The 19807-nt window shown below is 38.2% G+C and overlaps 1 protein-coding gene across 1 annotated transcript in view; it reads right to left on the bottom strand.

Annotated features, from left to right (window-relative positions):
• The window catches only part of ADCY2 (adenylate cyclase 2), a 230750-nt gene that overhangs the window by 151319 nt on the left and 59624 nt on the right, over positions 1-19807 (bottom strand). Inside the window, exon 3 of the mRNA XM_054060772.1 lies at positions 11849-12010. Within this exon, the coding sequence (XP_053916747.1) occupies positions 11849-12010 (162 nt within the window). The remainder of the gene's footprint in view (positions 1-11848; positions 12011-19807) is intronic.

The raw sequence follows: 19807 nt of genomic DNA, 5'->3' as shown, positions 1-19807 counted from the left end.
GAGCTGAAATGCCACCATTTCACTGACCAGTTAGGCTCAGAGGACACCATCACTACAGCAACAGCCTCTCCAGGTGTCACACGGAGAGCACACTATGTCATTGCTCCATTCCTGCCCACGGGCCTCCGCGAGCTGACTGGAGTAGGCAGGCAGCCTGGGAACAATTGTTGTCAGTATGTGCTGCTTTTTCCGTGGGCTAGATTTTAATGATTTTTTCCACACACCAAGCAGTGTGTAAGCAATACTTAGAAAGAGAGTGTGCAAATGTGTGTGTTTGCAAAGGTCAGAATTCAGAGACCACCAGCAAAACCCCAACAGATCTCCAGCAGGAGCTGAAACTCCATCTCACCACCTACATACTAGAGGAAAGAGGATTATTGCACACCTTGTATTTGTATTCAGACTGCGAAGCTCTCTCAAGCAAGCTGCTGCAAGCCTCCTTGAATAATCCAAACTGTTTAACTAGAAGTATGTATGTGAGTTAAATGCTCATCAGGACACAGTCTCTTCCTGTCTGCAAAAAATTTCGGCAAGATCTTATCTCCACAAGTCTTGGGACAAAGTGCAGTGAAAGATACTAGTTAATAGGACAGCAGAATCCTGCTGTGGTTAGCTTGAACAAATATTCCTGTGATAGAGCCATGGCTGAACTAAGACCATACAGTGTGAGACAGTATTCAAGACAAAGAAGGTTATTCAAAGGTGGCCCCTACAAATCTTTGAAACAAACAGAACAAATCTCTAGAGAGCAAATCTCAATTTATCTGTTCAGAGCAAAACTAAAATCAGTTTTGGCTTCTAAAAGGCAAGAGAGCATCTGTGTTGAGGATCTCAAAATCTCACACTTCAGAGTTGTGTTACTCGTTTGCATGGAAACTAGCTTAAATAAATTGTCCCAGTTTAAAAACGGTCAGATGAACTTCTAAGTTCTTCTTTCCATCCTCTGATGAGGACACTGGCAGCTGTAGGAAGGACAGACACTGGGATATAGAATAGTATGGAAGTCTTCCTAGTTCTAGGATCAGCAGAACCAATTATTCTTGCACAGGTATCAAGGAGAAATTTCTCCCTGGGTCAGATTGGTAAGAGCATCGAGGGCATCAGCTTCCTTCTACACCACTGAGAACAAACATCTGCTAGGATCATTTAAGGTAATTTTGCTCAAGTGTTTGTTTCTTGCCTTGCTGAGGCCCCAGTTACTGACCACCCACCAGTCCTAGTTCTGTGCATCTATGAGCAGTTTAATCTTCTGGAGATCTATACTGTCTCAGCATTGAAAAGTCTAAATTATTTGTAAAAACAGTGTAGACGGCTGTGGATTAACTGTGCTATTGTATATCCAAAGACATGGGAGCTGGCCTAAGGTTTAGGTTCAGACATACCTCAGCATATGTCTGTGTTTCAAAAGAAGCGTAAGTGCTTTCACGCAGCCTGAACTCTCAAAGCCCATGGACTTGAGCTAGTTCAGTGCAAAGCCAGTTTGCCTATTCCAAGCCTGTGTTCTTGTGGATTCTAAGCTGATATACTGCTATGCGTTTATGAGAAAATACATCCTTAGAGAGACAAAGAAAATAAAACTGCAAATATATTCATGAACATAACTTCATGTCTGATAAACCACAAACTATGCTGTCTTCAGACTGCAGCCATCAAAGTTAAAACATGCAGAACAAGACCAGTAACAGTGGAGGAGTCAAACATCAACAGTAACTAATACTGTCCCACTCAGAAACTGATATAGCTAGCAGAGTCCACGCCGGTGTCGTTTGCAACAAATATGCAGTGTATAATCCTTAGTATACCCAGAACCTGTCTACACTGACAGCAAACGAACGTGATTTATTATTATAGGTAATAATTGAGAGGAAAGGGAGAGACATAATTCCTTCTCTGGCCTACATGGAAAAAATACTGATGCCCTTCTCTGGGTGTACAGTAACAGATGTACCTTGGAAAAGGAAAGAATATGCTGTGTAATAACTAAAAGTACAATCCCTGAGAAGAATTAAGAAATACCTCAGGGTTTGCAGATTACGTCTTCCAGCTTTTTCTCTGCTGATAAACCACACAAGACTGGAAGGCAGTTTTGAGCTCCGTGATCATCACTGCTGTAGAGCTGTCATCTTGCTCACTAGCACTGTTTTGCTCTAAGCCAACCAATATTTTCCCAGAATCTTGACATGACTTAGGGGACAGAACATGACAGGAATTATTTGGAGAAAGTTGACATCCTGTCTGGGAACAGAAGAAGGGGTTGAGTTTAGGCAGGTAAACATGAACCGTGCTGTGCCACCCACTTTCAAGGTCAGAGCAATGCTCCCCTTCTAGCAACTGTAGCTGCTAATAAGAAAGTATGTGGCAGAAGTTCGTGTTACCTCATTTGTTTCTGGTCTCTGCTTGCTTTTTGGAAGCATTAACTGATACCATCACACACTTTCACAGTGCCTACAACACTGGCACTAGGAGGCTGTAGTTAATAACTAAAAGCCAGGCAGCTCTGCAGCCAGTGCTTTACTGAAATACGCTGAGGAGCAATATAAGCTAGAAGTGTGTTGAGGGAAACAAGGGCTATCCAAGGACTCATGCAAGAAAACACTGGCAGGAATACACACGAGTGCAAATTTTGGATAACTGATTGGAAAAGGAATGACTTTTCCTGCCCGCCCAGCAGCACAGCACTGGAGGAGTGGAGGGGTTGAGAGAACAACTAAAATGATCACATCTTTTTGCAGGTGTCTCTGAATAGACAGGGTCTCGAATCCTTGCAAATTTGGGAAGTCAGTAATTTGGGGAGGGTGGCATCTCAGCTGGATTATGACTTGCCAAAGGCTTCGCTACACAACAAAAGGTGTTTGTGCTCCCGACCTCTCTTATTTTATATTGCACTAAAAGCAGCTGACAGGATGGGGAAATGTATTCACATCTTGATAGTGAAAGGCATTTTTCTTCTACTGAATTCTCAAAAGTAATGTGTAGGGATAAATAATAACTCTAAGAGTACATAAAATGGCAAAGCATCCCATCTAGAGTGAGTACGTCGCCCAGAATTTCATGCTTCAGCTGCAATAATAACAGAAGTAATTCAAAATAAATTTGACAAATAATACCAAGCCGTAAAGGTACTATGTAACTGAAATGGCTAGGCAATGTCTGTGAAAAAGTAAATCTAACTCAACTGAAAGAATTAAAGGTAGAAAAATTACCTAGAAGGACAATATTACAAAATTTAGGCTTTCACTGCTGAGTTATTTATGTTAATGTCATCCTTAAAAGGATATAGAATACAACTCCTTTGCAAAAGGTATTGTGTTATGGGAGAAGAAGGTACAGTTGGCAAAACACACTGTTCTCTGTTCCAGTTTAGAAGTACTGAAATTTCCAGTTACCTGTTTAACCATTTTACACCATCAGAGGCATAACAGCCCTAGGAATGCACATTCTAACACAGATATTTAAATAGTATACTAAAGGACTGTGGACTTGTTCATCAAATAGATTTATATTTTGGAAAATTAAAATTGCCAAAATAAAAATTGTAGTTTTAGAATGATAAATATACAGGTGAAATGCGTGGGTAAGAATAATATTAACTTAAATGGAGTGGATACAAAAGACAACCTGACCCTTTCAGGAAAGCTTAAGAATCCACACTAACTGGAGGTCTTTCCATGATTTTTAAAAACGAGGTGTTTATTATTTACCTTCTATGCTTTAATGATTTTATACACATCTCACCAGAACTAATTTCTATGCATTTCTGAGATGCCACTTTTGGGCTGTAGGTAAATGCTGCTTTTGAAACCCTGCATGTCCATCTGCACGGATGAATTCATTTCACCATGGCACTGCAATCCTCAGCCTTTGCTGAATTTTCTATCACAGTAAGTATTACAGGTCTTCTCTTTACAGTCTTTGGGACTTTTTGGAAGATGTTCATATTCTCCATGTTAATTCTTGAATACTCTGAAATGCACTTATGCATTCTCCTACTTATCTATACTCTTGTAGGCAAGCAGGATCTTCATAAGCATATCCAAACTGTGCAGATTGTGTTGAAGAATGAGTGAGACCCAAAGCATACCAGCAGCTCGTAAAACTTAGTTGAAAAAAAACCCAAAAACATAGCAGCTGGTGTTTCAATACCTGCTGAGATTTAAGCATAAAATCAAGACTAAAGAAATGTGCAATAATAAAAATTGTGCTTCCTGTATTGCGATACGATGACACAGCAATCCTCTCTCTCCTCTCTGGGTTGCAGCTGCTGCACAACGTGATGAGCCAGACTGCTGCTGGGATGGGGAGAGCAAAGGGAAAAGGGACGAGGGACGGGACAGCAACAGCTGCTGCAACAAATACAGTCACTCTCCTTCCTTCTAGAGCATTCGCTGCGCTCCACTCCTTCAGCAGGGATAACAGAAACTCATTTCATGTAACTGTGCAGGAGACAGCAAGAGTTATTTAAGCTGTGTTACCCTCATGAATAACCGTTCCCCATTTCAAAGTATTCAAGGGAAAAAGATAAATTCAGCCCACAGCAACAGCCTTAAGCCATTCAGCCTATTCAAATTCCTGTGTGCTTTAAGCTTTCACTGTGTAGCTATGCAGCCTCAGGGTTTATACACTAATGAATGTACTTAAGGACATCCTTTCTGGGCTCTTTTTTTTAACAAATATGGCTTTTTTCTTGCATGATAACAGCACGAACCAACTTCTATTTCTGAGCCCTAGAGCTGTATGCTTGCTTCTTTTATTAGCCAGTGATACTTCTTATGTGTATTTTGCTGTTATGTCACTGTATTACATAAAACATTTCTTTGTAAATATCATCATCTGTTACAGATATTAACAGCTGTATTTAAATCAGTGGTGTAAACAAAAAGTGTATGGCTATATGCTGCATGCTGATGAAACCATCTAAATGTATATTATAGGTAACAGATTGAAGTTGCCCATCTTTAAAATTCCAGTCCACTGGATTCTATACTGTCAATTATCTTGTTTTCTAGGAGCTGATGCGATTTAAAAGCATAAGCACTATTAACTCAAAAAAGCTGACTAGATCTATGGAAATATTTGTAATTTAGATATGGTGTGTTATTTTAGAGATTTCCCTTAAGTATGAATTCAAAACACATCTTAATCATCATCTCATGGAACTCGATAAAAATAATCATGTAATTACTGTTATATTAAGTGATAAAAAGCTGTGCGCACACAGAGGAGCACAGAGACAAACAGCCTGAATAACACCCAGCTCAGGCCCACCACAGGAACCATCAGCCCACTTGCACGAGCCCAGGGGGACACAGAGGCACAGGCAGACAGGAACCCAAACTAAGGACACAGAGGAAGGGACACCCTGTCCAGACTCCTTTCCAAGCTGTCCCAGGGGAGCCTCAGCCACAGTGTCCAGGGGGGTCATTGAAAGCAGCTCTCCAAGCCACCTCTCAGACTAAGGGAGGTTTCTGATCAGGGCTATGGGATGCAGGACAATGCAAGACTTATTATGGGATGTTAAGGGCAGAAATCAAGGGAAGAGGAAGGGAGGGATCTTGGTAGTCTAGGGAGGAACAACAAAATAGAGGGAGAATGGAGAAATAAGGGGATAAAAGGAGCCACCCACATAGAAACAGGTTGTCGGCATGCTGACCTGGTCACGCCCTGCTCCTGACCAGTGCAATTGGTCTTGTCTTCTCATAAGACTCCATTTCTAACTCTTTCCCTCAGTGATGGACTCTAGTCTGTGCATGTATGTGGTATGAGGGTCTGTGTGCAGCAACTGAGATATAGCCACGGGCCACAGGCAGCCCTGTGGCAATAACTGGAGTGAACACAGGTGTGCAAGTCAGTGAGCGCTAACAACGATCAAACTGGACCAGCAGGTGGGTGGGCGATGCCACCTAGGCGACTGCCAGAGATATCCATGCGTGGCTGAGAGGGAGGGAGGCTCCACATGCAGCTGGAGTGGGGCTGGCATGTCCAGGTGCCAGAAACTGGTAAGACTGGGACTCAGGGGTAGCCACTGGGCAGGCTGTGTGCCTGAGCCCAACTGCTGGAGGTATCCACATGGTACATTGTAGATATTCCACTGACTGACCTTCAGACCTGTCAGCCAGAGAGCGGAGCAGGATGAGGCTGTTGGTGCTGTTCATGTTTCCATGTGTGCTGAGTGTGCCTGTCTGTGTGTCCGGCTGTGTATGTATGTATATGTTGTTGTGTACACGTGTACAAATGCAGCACAGTTTTGGCAATTACAGATCATATCAAGCTAACAGGTTTCCCTTGACAAGACACAGAGCAAATCTTATCTTTCTTTAACTCCGTAAAAAAAAAAATAAACCCACATGGTAGAAAAAAAACACTTGTTACTCAAAAAAAGATAAGGAAGACTGTAACTGCCAGCTGTGCAAGAAGGTATAAAACACAAGCCAGGAGGTTTGTGTTGCTGGTGGGGGGCTGGGACAGTCTTGAAGAACCAGTACAGCAAAGACAGCCGTACCAGAGGGGGTTTTGTTCATCACAGTGTGCCTGCTGGAAGTGCTCTGAAAGTTGAAACATTAAATGACCCAAACACTAGGATCCTAATAGCAGGCATGTGAGCAGACAAAACCAGAAAGGCCACCTACATGCTATCAAAATTACCTACCTAACTTTGACGAGAGTCCATAACATTTAATTTATCAATGTTTTCAAAGAATATGTGGGGTCTCAACCCAGTCTGCAGAATCAGGGGCAAAAGGAGGTGTCTGAACCACCAACTCCTCTACATAGGAAAGAAGAGATTCTAGTAGCAAGAAAGTTAGAGATTCAAATGGCCAGGAAGACTTGCCTGACTGCTAAGTTAAACATGAATGGCTACACCCTATTCAGGTAAAAAAAACCCAACAAGTCAATAGTGGGTTAAAAAAAAAAGGAACGTGGCTTTATTAAAAAAAAATTAACCCAAACAACTCTCGTTTCTTAGTCACTACAGATCTTGAAACAAATTATACTAAAAGCTCATGAATCAGAAGTCGAACAGAAATCATAATCAGGATGTACACTAATAAGTGCACATACACCAGCAGATCACATAAAAATAAGGTAGTAGCTTCATCTTTAGCTGTCCATAGCACATAGGATAAAATTCATATTGTAATAGCAGATCTCAGCCTAGCTGACAGTAAATGCACAAGATCTCGCAGATGTAGCCTTGGAATTTCCCAATTCAGACACTCTCAAAAATAACAAAATTTTCATTTAGCGTGGTATTTTGTCCACTAGGACAGAACATTATCTTAGGTTTTATCTGGACTAACAGAACTAAACTGACCACACAAAGGCCAAACACTACTTACATGAAAGTTGTTCACAATTTGTTTCTTTTTGCTACATGCATTATTGAACAGATTCAAACAAACAAAATATATTTTTGTACACACGTATACTGCCCGGTTGCAATTTTGGGTATTTAAGAAGCATCACTTTTACAATGCTACAAGCAGCTGCAAAAATAAAAAGAAAAGCCTAAGAAGTTAAGGAATACTAGTTTAAAAGAAAAAAAAAACATGAATGGCAGTTTGTAGTGATGTACCCAACATTTGGAAAAGAAACAAAATTGCTTGTTGAGAGAGTAAAATCACAATACTTTTAAAAAAGACCAAAATAAAAAACCCACACCCCTCATATTAAAAAAAAAAGAGAAAAAGAAAAATGGAACATTATAGGATGTTTGATTATTTTTGTTACCTATTTTTTAACAAATCAGGAACAAAATGACCTCTAACGATAGTATCAACCCATTAGGAGATCAGAATGGTTGAGCAGTTGATAACAAACCAGGAAAAAACATGAGTATTTGATTAGAATCTGTTCTGGTTTGGGGAGAAACAAGTTATGTGTTTATAGCAAGGGAGAGCAGTGGAATACTTTCCATTCCAGCAATAACTGAAAGATGTTAAGTCGCAAAAGTCCTTTCCTTAATGCCATAATGAGACTCATGTTCTCATGCAGCAGTCCTAACCACCAGGCTCCCAGGAGCAGACAGAACAACATCCTCTGCTTGCCAGTAGAATGCTTACCTGGAAAGAGGGGGCAGAGTCCTCAATTCCAGACCGTGTGCTTTGTAAAGGTTAGGATTAAAATTTTCAACAGGGAAAAAAAAAACAAACCTTACATACACAGTTACTTTTTTTATAAACTGAGACTTGAACACAGGACTCTTTTCTTTCATCCCGCCTGTCACAGATCCCATAGCTCTGCATTAAACTCCCCACCCTCTGCAAGGGGAGACTAACTCGGTATTTTACTGTAGAGTCTGTGTCCTCATGCTGAGCCCTGCAGGACACTAACCCCTTTGTAGACTAGCCCCCTATTAGCATTTGGCACTGCTGCAGCTGCTCCTGGCATATTCCTCTAAGGCCAATGTCGACGCTACAAGAAAGGTCGAAGCACAAGGACAGACACAAAGAAGAACTGTGAAACTGATGAAAGGTTTAGCTAGAGCAAAAGCAGGCAGCTCCTTTATTTTACTGACAAAAAGGTTATGAGGAGAATTCATGACAGTCTAGAAGTACTCTCACGGGAGAAACAGAAATGTGATACTATTGGGTCTGTCGCTCTACTGGCCAAAAAAAAAAAAAAATCAAGATCCAGGAGCTGGATGACAAGGCTAGACAAATTCCTATTAGGAAAGAGAAACAAAATTTTAACACTAAAAGTTAACAACCACAGAAAAAATATGAAGGCTTGTGGAAAATCATTATTACGAATTTTTAAACCAAGACGTTTCCTTTCCGCTCAAAAGACATGCATAGGTCAAACAGAAACTAGGTCATGTAACCAGCAGAGAGTGTGTTGAAGGATTCTTTATCCCAACAAGAGGTTTTATCTTTATATCTGACTGCATCCAACATTGGATAATCAAAAACATGGTAAGCTTTTCAGCTTTATTGAAGCAACTTTTGTGAAACTTTACAAGAGGCAACTGAAGGAAAGACAAAAGCAGCATGGTAGGCTTATGCCAAATCTCAAAATAAATGCATGCTTCTGAACATCAATTTTTCTCTACTGAAAGACTGAAAGTACAATTAAGTGTCAAATGCTATGGGTTTCCAGCCAGTCACTAGAAGATGCTGAAAAATCAGAGAGGGTCCAGTAGATGGCTACCAGAAGCCTTATAAGGCAACAGAACTTGACACACAAAGACAGACTGAAACAATGGGGTTTGTTCAATCAAAAGAACAGAAAGCTCAGAGAAGATTCAATTGGAGTCTTGCAGTATGTAGAAAGTCATTACAAAGGAGATGCAGGTGCAATACATGCGACACACACATGATATATATGCTATAATATCCGATGATTACTTTTAGGTAGATTTGTTATGCCATTGTCTTTCTGCTTTCTAAGTACACAGGTTTCCTATCTGTCTTCTACAAAAAAATTCCATGTCAGAAGAGAAATACATTATTCTTTATTAAGTGTCACGTATTCTTTTCTATTTTGTTCAGACAAATCAAAATAATAGATTTTTGTCAAAGCTAAGTGTAATTCCACAAGCCAAATTTACCCTGCTGTGCCCTGAATGTGTTTCTCTAAGCTTTAGATTTTCAGTCTGCTGTTAAGTTTCTCATCTTTGGGCGTTAGAGGTCAAACTGTGCAAAAGCAGTCTTAGTCAAGGCATCACCGATACATACATTTATTTTTTCAGAAAAAAGAAAAGATTCAACAGCATGGCCCTTTTAAATAACTATACCTCAGCTCTTTTTAGTGTAATCAGTATCTCTAATCGAATCCTTTATTTGTGGTCTCAGTTTTCAAAAGCAAAAAACACCAAACAAACATTTTTTTGCTTACACTCCAAAGTATAAACAATAGTAATCCAAAAGTGTACAGAGGGCAAATGAACTTTGATAGTGGCACTTGGTCTGTTCCACACATTTATAAGAACACAGTGCACTCAGTACTTTCCATAACTGCCGAACTATTGAGAACATTTACTACATTTTACTAACAGAGAGTAGAAAACTAATAACATCCTGGAAATTAAATACTCTTAACAAATTTATAAATGCTCAAAGACTTTCAGTCTTTCTGAATGAAACAGGAAGTTGCAGAACAGAAGAAAGACACTAATTGTACATCACAGCCCATGATTTATTTCCTTTGATTCTGCAGACATGATGTATCTGAAAAGATAACACCTTCTGAAAGTACTGTTTTAGATATACCAAATTTTAATGGGCTAGAAAGATAGGCAGGAAAAAGAAATAAAATCTGCAAACAGCAACTTTATTCCAGAATGGGTTTGGGGAAAGAGTAGCAAACATTAATACTGTTTTAGTAGCATATACATGCCCAGAATAAAAGCCAAAGGTTGACATAAACCAAGAAGAACATTCTCCTTGTTTTATTCCACTACAATTAGCAATAACTGTATTACTGAATTATTAAAATACTACCTTGACACATCACAACTTGGTGGCCTTTGCAAAAAACACACGCCTAACCCAAATCAGCAAGACAAAGGCAAAACCATCCATCTATTTAAAATTTCTATGGAGACTTAGAACTTACTATATCTCAGAACACAGTTTGTTTATGGGACTTCCATTTCAATATTCCAGATAATACATATTTGTAATCATGTCTGAAAATAAAATATCTTTTCCTGAATAACAACTTACAAGGCATAATTTTTGTAAAATCACTTCAATCTTAAAGTTATCTTTTGAGACACAATGTTTTTCAAACAAAATCTTAAGTAACTTAAAGGTCAGTAAAAACTATTTGCTTCACTCTTCATGCTGTTCACAATAAATAGCATAGTGTTTATCTTTCTCATTCTACTGGTATGTTTATAAAAATGTGTCACACATTTTCAGTGTCATTTTGATGCAAAAGTTAAACTATATAATTCTGTTTCCTAAAATTACTACATAAAACTATATTTACTAAACAAACTATAAAACTATAATATAAAACTATAAACTATTTTTTACTATAAAGTAGCTTTTACTATAAAACTATATTAATATAAAACTATAAAAACCCACATGTATTTGCTTAAATCTGTTTTTTTCCTTAAAAATACGTATTTCTATCAACGACAACTGGCATCATCACAGTACTACAACAAAAACTGTAGTGTTCCACAATTTAAAAGATCTTCTGCAAAACAGTAACAAAACCAAATCCTGATATTTAGATTTTCACTAATTATTAACCTGCAATATATCATGTAGTAAAGTATTAAGATTACAAGCCAACACCCAGCTGCAAACACAGATAGATTCCCTAAGCATCACAGAGTTTGGAGCCAGCAGGTCCCCTTCAATCAGGGGGTACAAATATGAGAAAGCCTTAAAATTCCTATAAATGTCTGAGAATTACAAAAGGAGGACAAGCATCACAGCAGACTTGAAGAGGGCAACATCTGCAGACCTTAGGTTACTCAAAGGGACAATGCTTTTATTTAAGTCAAAGATAACACTGATACTTGGAAAAAATCCTTGGTCTTGGAAGTTAGGCTTTAACGAGGCAAGGAGAGGAGCAATGTGTTTTACATACCAAATTGATAATGCACCTACAGAACATGTCTGCATCACATAATTCTTCAAGCAATGTTAGTTTTTCCATTGGTAAGCACTACGTGGCTGCAGAGTCTACCACTTAGGCATGCAATTCAGACAGACATAACATTGCTGACACCTTCATTATTATAAATTGACTACCTGTGAATTAAGTCTTTAGCAATACAGAAATGAAATGAGAAGTAAGTTTATACTCCCAAGAACCAACTGCAGCATTCCTGGCTCATTTACCAGGCTATTCAGTGTGCAATTAATCATTAATTCCACAAAGCACCTACCTGCCAAACCAAGTGTTCCTTTACAACAGCTGTACCTGATAGGCAGACGCTCAGCACAATCGTATGAGAAGCAGAGGTCAAGACGCTGGCAACTATAGCGTCCCTCATGTTGAAGGGCAGCATGGTATACACCACAAAAATAATGAACAAGAAAAATGATACCTGTGCAAGAAAGCAAGACAAAAAAGAAGCATGTCAAATTCACTTTGGAATAACATTCAAAAAGCAGCATTTCATTTTTAACTGTCTTTAGCATAAAGTTACACATCAGTTATTTACAAGAAAATTACTGCTAACCACTGTAGAAGATTGATTTAAGGATTCACTTTAAGAAGTGTTGGAAAATTTACACTATATTTGAATTAAGATACTACTTCATGGTTCAACAACTACATAATATCTCAATTTATTTAATTTTTCAAGTAAAAATTCAAATTTCTCTTTTTAAATTTTCATTTCATTACACTGTTTACAGTTAGACTGTAATTCTCCTGGGACTGGTGGCTTCTGATTGTGAATTGCATTACAAAACAATTTGCGTAAACCCCTCCACAGAGTCAAACAAATTTCAATTCAGAGAGATTTCGTTCATCTTGATGCATTTAAAGTTCACAATTTAATATAACATGACATTATACAAAAAAGCCTGAGTTCAGCCAAACATTTTGGTTTAAGATTATGCTTCATGCGCATTAAACAATGTACTTGAAATTCCATTAAACTACTACATTTTAAGCTAATATGTTTATTTGGACGTGAAAAAACAACCCAGACAATCACAGCTCATAAGGAGAATTTACTGTTTGCTTCTTATAAAAACATTACTAACATTTTATCGAACAAAGTCTCCAAATGCACAGCCAAAACTGTAACAGCATAATGGATTCCTTTGCTATACATACAAAGGTTTCTATATTTGGTGGCACACAGATGTTCCAAACTCCATTACCTATTCGAGAAAATGTAACTACATTTTGGACACAGATTTTGCACACATAAATAAGTAGGCAATTCTGAAAATGGCCAGCTTGCGTGTAATTATATCCCTCCCTAAGCCTTTCCATCAGTTTTAGTAGAATTGCAAGACTACTCATCATCTAATAGTCGTATACACACAGTATTTAACATAGAAACAATTTACCGCTCATTTCTCTTATCAGTTCATTTACTCTGTCTCTGAGGATTCCATAGTCAAAACTGAACCCTAAACTATATGTACCTACAAGAGAGTGGAGGCTTGCCTCTCCATCACAGAGAAAGAATTGGATGGAGAAGGAAGTCCACTTCTCCACTCCTCTCTCTCCAATTCTTCCATTAAGATTACACCAACTCCTTTCTGACCACTCATACTCTTTTTGGTGCTGAGCAACCATCCGTTATGCTCACTGAGTCAAAAAGTTGAAATGGCATGAAACGAAACGAAACTGAAAAGGAAATGAAAGATAGTAAGAAAATAAAGTAACAGAAAAAAAGCAAAGGAAAACCTTTGCTTCTCTGGTCTTCTAATCCACTACCTGATAGCACAAGGAAACATTGTCCTGGCTGGGTAAAACTCAACTGTGATACTGAGAAAACTAACTGATAGTCTCAAAACTTGAGAAAGACTTAGAAAGTCTTGGAAGGCTATAAGAGGGAAACAGAGCATGTGTCTTTGAAAGGCAAAGAAAAAGGCTAGGAAATCAAGAATTGGAGAGTTTAGCTCAAATTCCTAGATCAGATAATAAAACAAATAATAATCAAGAGTTCTAAAACTTAAGAAAAACGTAAATAATAGCCAATATGATTTTGCTGAGAACAAATCATCTTAATCATCCTCTACCATGATAACAGTCACCAGGGTAAGGGGAAAATCTGAATAATTAATTAGCCAAAAACAAAGGGTGTGAAAGGTCCTCTAATATAGGCGTATGATGAATAGATTCCAGAGGCAAAATACCTTACTGGCCTGAGACAAAAATGGTTTGAAGAAGAATCCTGGACCCTAGTCCTGGAAGGAGGATTTCAAATGCCTCCAGTCCCAGAAACTTTTCATGAAAATAAGGTTTCGTTATTTCTAAGTTTATCTTTTAACTGATGTGGAGGAAAGCATCATTTACATATTTGTGAGAATTCTATGATTAGAAAATAAAAAGCTATCCTTCCCAAACTGCATTGTCTCCAAAAAACAGAACTTGCATTTTTTCAGTCCTTGAATATGGTTTGACTTTACAGCCAGTCTAAAGGATCCATCCCACTTGTTAGGTATATGCTAGGTGCTTAGTAGAACTCATTAGTGGATATAATACGATGCTGTCGCTTTTCAACTTTGGTATAAAACAGACTACTAAGCATGTGAAAAAAAAAAAAAAAACCAAAAAACTTTTGGTATGGTATTTTGCAGTGCTTCTAGTAGTATGCAGCTGTATCAGCTCCAAATCTGTTATGCCTCTGCAAACAGGTATCCTTTCATTAAGTTACTCCACTATCTTCCTTGATCAAAATAAATGGAGAATTTCATCCTTCCACAGTTACAAAATTTCACCCCTCTTAATGCTACATATTCGGACCTCAAATTCTCAGCTTCTCAACATCATATAGTCTGAGCTAGACTGCAGTTACAAAGAACACTTTGTAACAAACTGACTTGTCAATTCTTTTTTTGCATATAGATAAACATCAGATGCTTAACGGACATCAGAAGGCAGCTGGCGCAGTCTTGAAATTTGGGTCTGAGAATGCTGCTGCAAAGTACTAGAGATATCAGTCTTAGGATTGCTAAAACAGAAATTCTCATCCAAAATGCACATGGAAATGGCTCCTGTCAATAGTTCTTGATTCTTGGCCACAGTCCTTTTCACTTTTTTCCAGTAATGGTCCAATGACTGAAGAAGTTGAGAGCTCCATTTATCACAGGCGTTCTTTTTTATTTCACTGTGGCTCAATAATATTCTCCCTGGGAAGCCTGAAATAAGATGCTTCTACCCTTCATCTTGATAGGACATGTACGAAGTATATCAAGATCAGGACCTTTCGACATATTTAAAAATGTAGCTGTATTTAGGTTTGATATTGTATAATTCAACAGTCAAAGGCCTCTGAGTAGGGTGGTTCTTCATGTAGAATGAGGAGACAGGCTTCCTGGACTAATTCGCAGCCTGCAGAATGGCCAGCCGCCCTTGACCCTTTTCATAATCTTTTTGTAAGAAGTAGCAAAATATCATTGATATTAAAAATATTAAAAAGTTGTGATGCCAAGCTCTGAAGGATCCCACTATCCCATTACAAGAGCTGCTAACGCATGTCACTGCATGTCTGCACTTGGTGTTCGTACCTGTCAGTAAATATAGTATTAACTTACAATGCACTATTTTTGACAGCATTAAAAGCAGCCTGCTCCACCAATGTGTGCAATAAACACAAAGCCTGTCACTGTTTTGAAACCGTGTTGGGAGCAATCTTTGGTGTGAGTCATCACTATGACTACCTAGTCATAACACACCTTTTGTCCTGATCTGAACTTAGATTGCTTTAGAAATTTAATTCTCAGAGACTGTTTTGATGAGCTTATGTTATGTTATCCATACCTTGAAGACGGGGAGTATTTGGGCATTGATGGTACGCATCATAGCTCATAGCATTTGCTTTTGCTTAACACTGGCGTAACATCTCTCAGAAAAGCATGTGGCTTTCCTGCTTTGATGAGGAATATCCAGGACTCCTGCCCATCATTCCTGACGGTCAGAGCTTACCAAACTCTGAGAGTGTTTGCTGCTGTGGGTATATTTCTCCCACACATCAGAAGTGCCACAATTTTCACTGACTGTATAAGCAATTCTTTTTCATGGAAATTTAAAGGATGATGAGCTGCAGTAGTGTGGCTGTCTATACGTTATGTAACTATTTTTCTGCATTTTGTGCAGCTGCTTTCAGAAGGGCAGTGCGAGTTGTAATAGACTGCTGTAGTGATGTCATTACAGAGACTTGGACATGGTATAATGACACCATGGCACAGGATATCACTGATGATCACAACCTCTCATTCTTGTCAGAGAACACCACACGAAACTACAGGTGAGCATCGTTACGTATCTTGCAAAATGGAAACATTTTAGCTGTACAGGATAGAGAAGGACCTTCTTCAAATTCTTTAAATCAAACTAATTGTAAATATTTTTAATTATGTTGGGTTTTTTTTCCTAGCATCTCCAGATGTAAGCTGGCCACTTCAGCCTCTGATCTGTACTGGTGACTGTGATCTACAAGAACTGGTATGAGATGGAAAACACTTGGTGGTTCACAAACACTGCTGTTGGAAAGGCCATTGATTTGGATTGTGATGGCAGAGCATCTAGAGCCTGTGGACACAACTCATCATCAGAAACCTTGTCTCTCTGGTTTCTACTCTGAGTGGAATTGCCTTAACTCTGAAGGGTATATGGAGTAGTTTAATATATTTTACACATTAAAATTGTCTTTCATTGCAAATATTGTACCACAGGGGATGTTACTTTTGACACCGAGAACAACTGTACATAGATACTAACATTCATTTTATATAAATTATGTTCCAAAAATTACTCACAGTTTTCCAACATGATTGTGCTAAATGGTTAATCACAACTGGCTTGGCATAAGCAAAAATCATTCAACATAATCTTACTCTGACCAGAATTTCCCCTTGAGGAGTATGACAACTTGGCACTGAAGCAGGTATGCAAATCTTAATGTGCTGTTTCAGTATGAGTTAGGGGAAAGCACTGCTTTGGACACAGACAGTAGTAATTAGGCAACAGCTAATAAAATATCTGTAGGTCTTTGGGACAACTTTTAGCAAAATGCTTGAGAAATTAGTGCTAGCTTTTCACTGTGTAGTCAGAAAAGACCTTAGCCCCTTAATTAAATTCTTACACTACAAATATTCACACTAAGTGGGTCAACCCACTACAGGATCATTTTCAGAGGTTTTTTTAAGATCACCATCTTCCTTACTGTCTAAGTGGAGTAAAAATTCCCCACGTACTTGAAGAATTTGCCCTTAGAAAAACACTTGGATTACAGCTACTGTTTTCAAATGTTGTCTATATACATAATAGCACAAAAGAAGATACTCCAGTTTTTCTAAATAAATAACAGGGTTTCATGAAATAATTGGTAAGACCTACTTATTTTACAAAATAGGCACAAATACTATATTCATGATATAATAAAATATATGTATTAAGATGTCATAAGGGTCTATGTCATTCTACTACTTCTAAATTCCACAGCTCAAATCTTCAGACACAGACTTCTAAAAGCTGGGCCATGTTCAAAGAACAAAATATGCTACACACATAAAACAACAACAAAAACCCCTAACGTCGAGTGCTAAAATAGATTTCTGTTCTGAGTCATCTATAAAAAGGGTTAAATTATAAGAGTATTCAATAAGGCGAAGGTGGAACTGCTATTCATCAAATCCTGCAAAACTAGACCAAAAGGGCGCTCAATGACAGTAGTAGAAAATTGATTTAAAACATGAAAAGAAAGTACATCTTTACCTAGATGATAGTGACCTTCTTGAACTTGCTGCCACGGGAGCTCATAATGTATCAGCAGGTTCAAAAAGAGATGAAACAAATTCATGGACATCTTGTCCCTTAGTTAATAGTAAAAAAAAAGGGCAGGGATGAACCCTCTGTAATTGCTAAGACAACTGTGGAGTCTGGCAGTATGAAGGGAACAGACCACAAAAAGTGATCAAGCTTGTGTGCTGCCCCTTGATAGATGCTCCTCTTGCCATTCTTGAAGACAGACAGTGTGCTAGATGGACCGTGGTCTGACTTGCAGAAAGTTTCTTGTTTTTCTATCCTGAGTTAAAACATACTTTGAATCATAGAATCATAGAATCACTAGGATGGAAAAGACCTCTTGGATCATTGAGTCGGAGGGGAGGGGAGGGGAGAAGGAGAGGAGAGGAGAGGAGAGGAGAGGAGAGGAGAGGAGAGGAGAGGAGAGGAGAGGAGAGGAGAGGAGAGGAGAGGAGAGGAGAGGAGAGGAGAGGAGAGGAGAGGAGAGGAGAGGAGAGGAGAGGAGAGGAGAGGAGAGGAGAGGAGAGGAGAGGAGAGGAGAGGAGAGGAGAGGAGAGGAGAGGAGAGGAGAGGAGAGGAGAGGAGAGGAGAGGAGAGGAGAGGAGAGGAGAGGAGAGATCTCAAGTTGCACCAGGGAGATTTAGACTGGATATTAGGAAAAAATTCTTCATGAAAAGGGCTATCAAGCATTGGAACAGAATGCCTAGGGAAGAGGTAAAGTCACTATCTCTGGAGGTATTTAAAGCTTGCGTAGATGTGGTTCCTAGGGACAGGGTTTTGTTGTGGACTTGCCAGTGTTAGGATAACAGTTGGACTCAATGATCTCAGAGTTCCTTTACAACATAAATAATTCTGAGATTCTATAATATGACAATAAGATGAAAGACTCTAGAAAAGAAATTCACATTTGAAATAATCAAGATATAATATGATCAAGTACTGTCTACTGTGTGATTGATTTCTGTGTCAATGAATCTTCTCTTTCACTGAATGGGATCAGTGACACAGATATGGGATCTGGAAGGAGTGACCCAAGGACCATCAGCAATCCTCAACAATCCATTGTGAGGAGTGACCTCAACAATCCATAACAATTTTTTGTCCTTTCTGCTACACATAAGACTGAGCTACCATCATCTCTACCAGTTTTGACATTATTCCGGTACTCTGAATAGAAAAAAACTTGGTTCACTCCCTAATGCAGTGGTCTCTTCCTCAGTTAATTCTTCTCTTGCTGCTGTATCTCATTTGCAGTATAGGTTAATTAGTCAAGGGGATGGATTTGTTTTGTTAAAATACTGATAGGTCCCTGCAAGCAGAAAGGCAACTTCATAAAGCACTACATAGCCCAACAATGGCATCTGCAGTGATTTGGGTCTCTAACTGGATCAAACTGACAATAAGCTAGGTCTTCATGTTTTTTTTAGTGATGCAACAAGTGAAAAGCACCAGAAATAGTGAATACATCTTTCATCTTTGTTATTCTTCTCTTCTGTGTTTCATCCATAAATATTACAATAAGAAACCTAAAACAGCACTAATAATTCCTGATCATTGCAACTAGCGTTTTCACTGAAAGGGACAGTTAACATCCTCTTTAATGCTACGTTAATAATTTTTCTCAAAATGTTTTTTTATCTACAGCTAGTGAGAAAGGCATTAGAGCATGTTGTTAAAACCAAAGCCTTGTCTTCCACAGCACAGTAAAAGTAAACCCAAGCCTATTTAATTTGAGCTAATCCCATGCTGCATCCAGAACAATACTACATAGCAGCACACAATTCTACATTAAACTGCCATTAAATTAATGTCTTTTAAAATGGAAAATCAAAAGATATTCAAATGATTATGCAGTAAACGGGCTGAAGTCCAAAGCAATAAAATAATGTTTCACTTAGATTACTAGGGAGCTAATTTTATGACAATTAAGCACTTGTGCCTCAAATTTAAAAATAATCTAATGAGAATATATATTGAAAACATTTTCAAAGTTGCCTTAAAAGTTAAGAAACATACACAACCGGAAAAAAGCATAAACTGCATAAAAAACATAATATGGTGAGAAGGGATGTGAAAGTCCATGTTAAAATATACATGCTTGCACATACACAAAATATCAACAATGACAACAATTAATTTAAATAAGAATTATAATAAACTAGCAAGGGCAGAAGCAGAATACACTAAGCTTCAGGAGATTCAAGGAGGTTTATCTGCATATTTGTCAAAAAACTCCTTTAAGAGTGAATTTGATCATCTATTATAAGAGAATGTAAAATTGTTAATTATAATAAAGAAAATGCAGAAACATCAAATAAAAAATTCTGTTCTCTATTAAAGGAAAAGCTAACACATATTTATATTACAGTAAAGAATAATTGTGGCACAGTTTTCTGTTCCAAAATATTGG

This window comes from Cuculus canorus, chromosome 2 (genome assembly GCF_017976375.1).
Source record: "Cuculus canorus isolate bCucCan1 chromosome 2, bCucCan1.pri, whole genome shotgun sequence".
Classification (NCBI taxonomy): Eukaryota; Metazoa; Chordata; class Aves; order Cuculiformes; family Cuculidae; genus Cuculus; species Cuculus canorus.
Note: the sequence above shows the minus strand (reverse complement) of the source record. Positions and strands in the feature narration are given on the sequence as shown.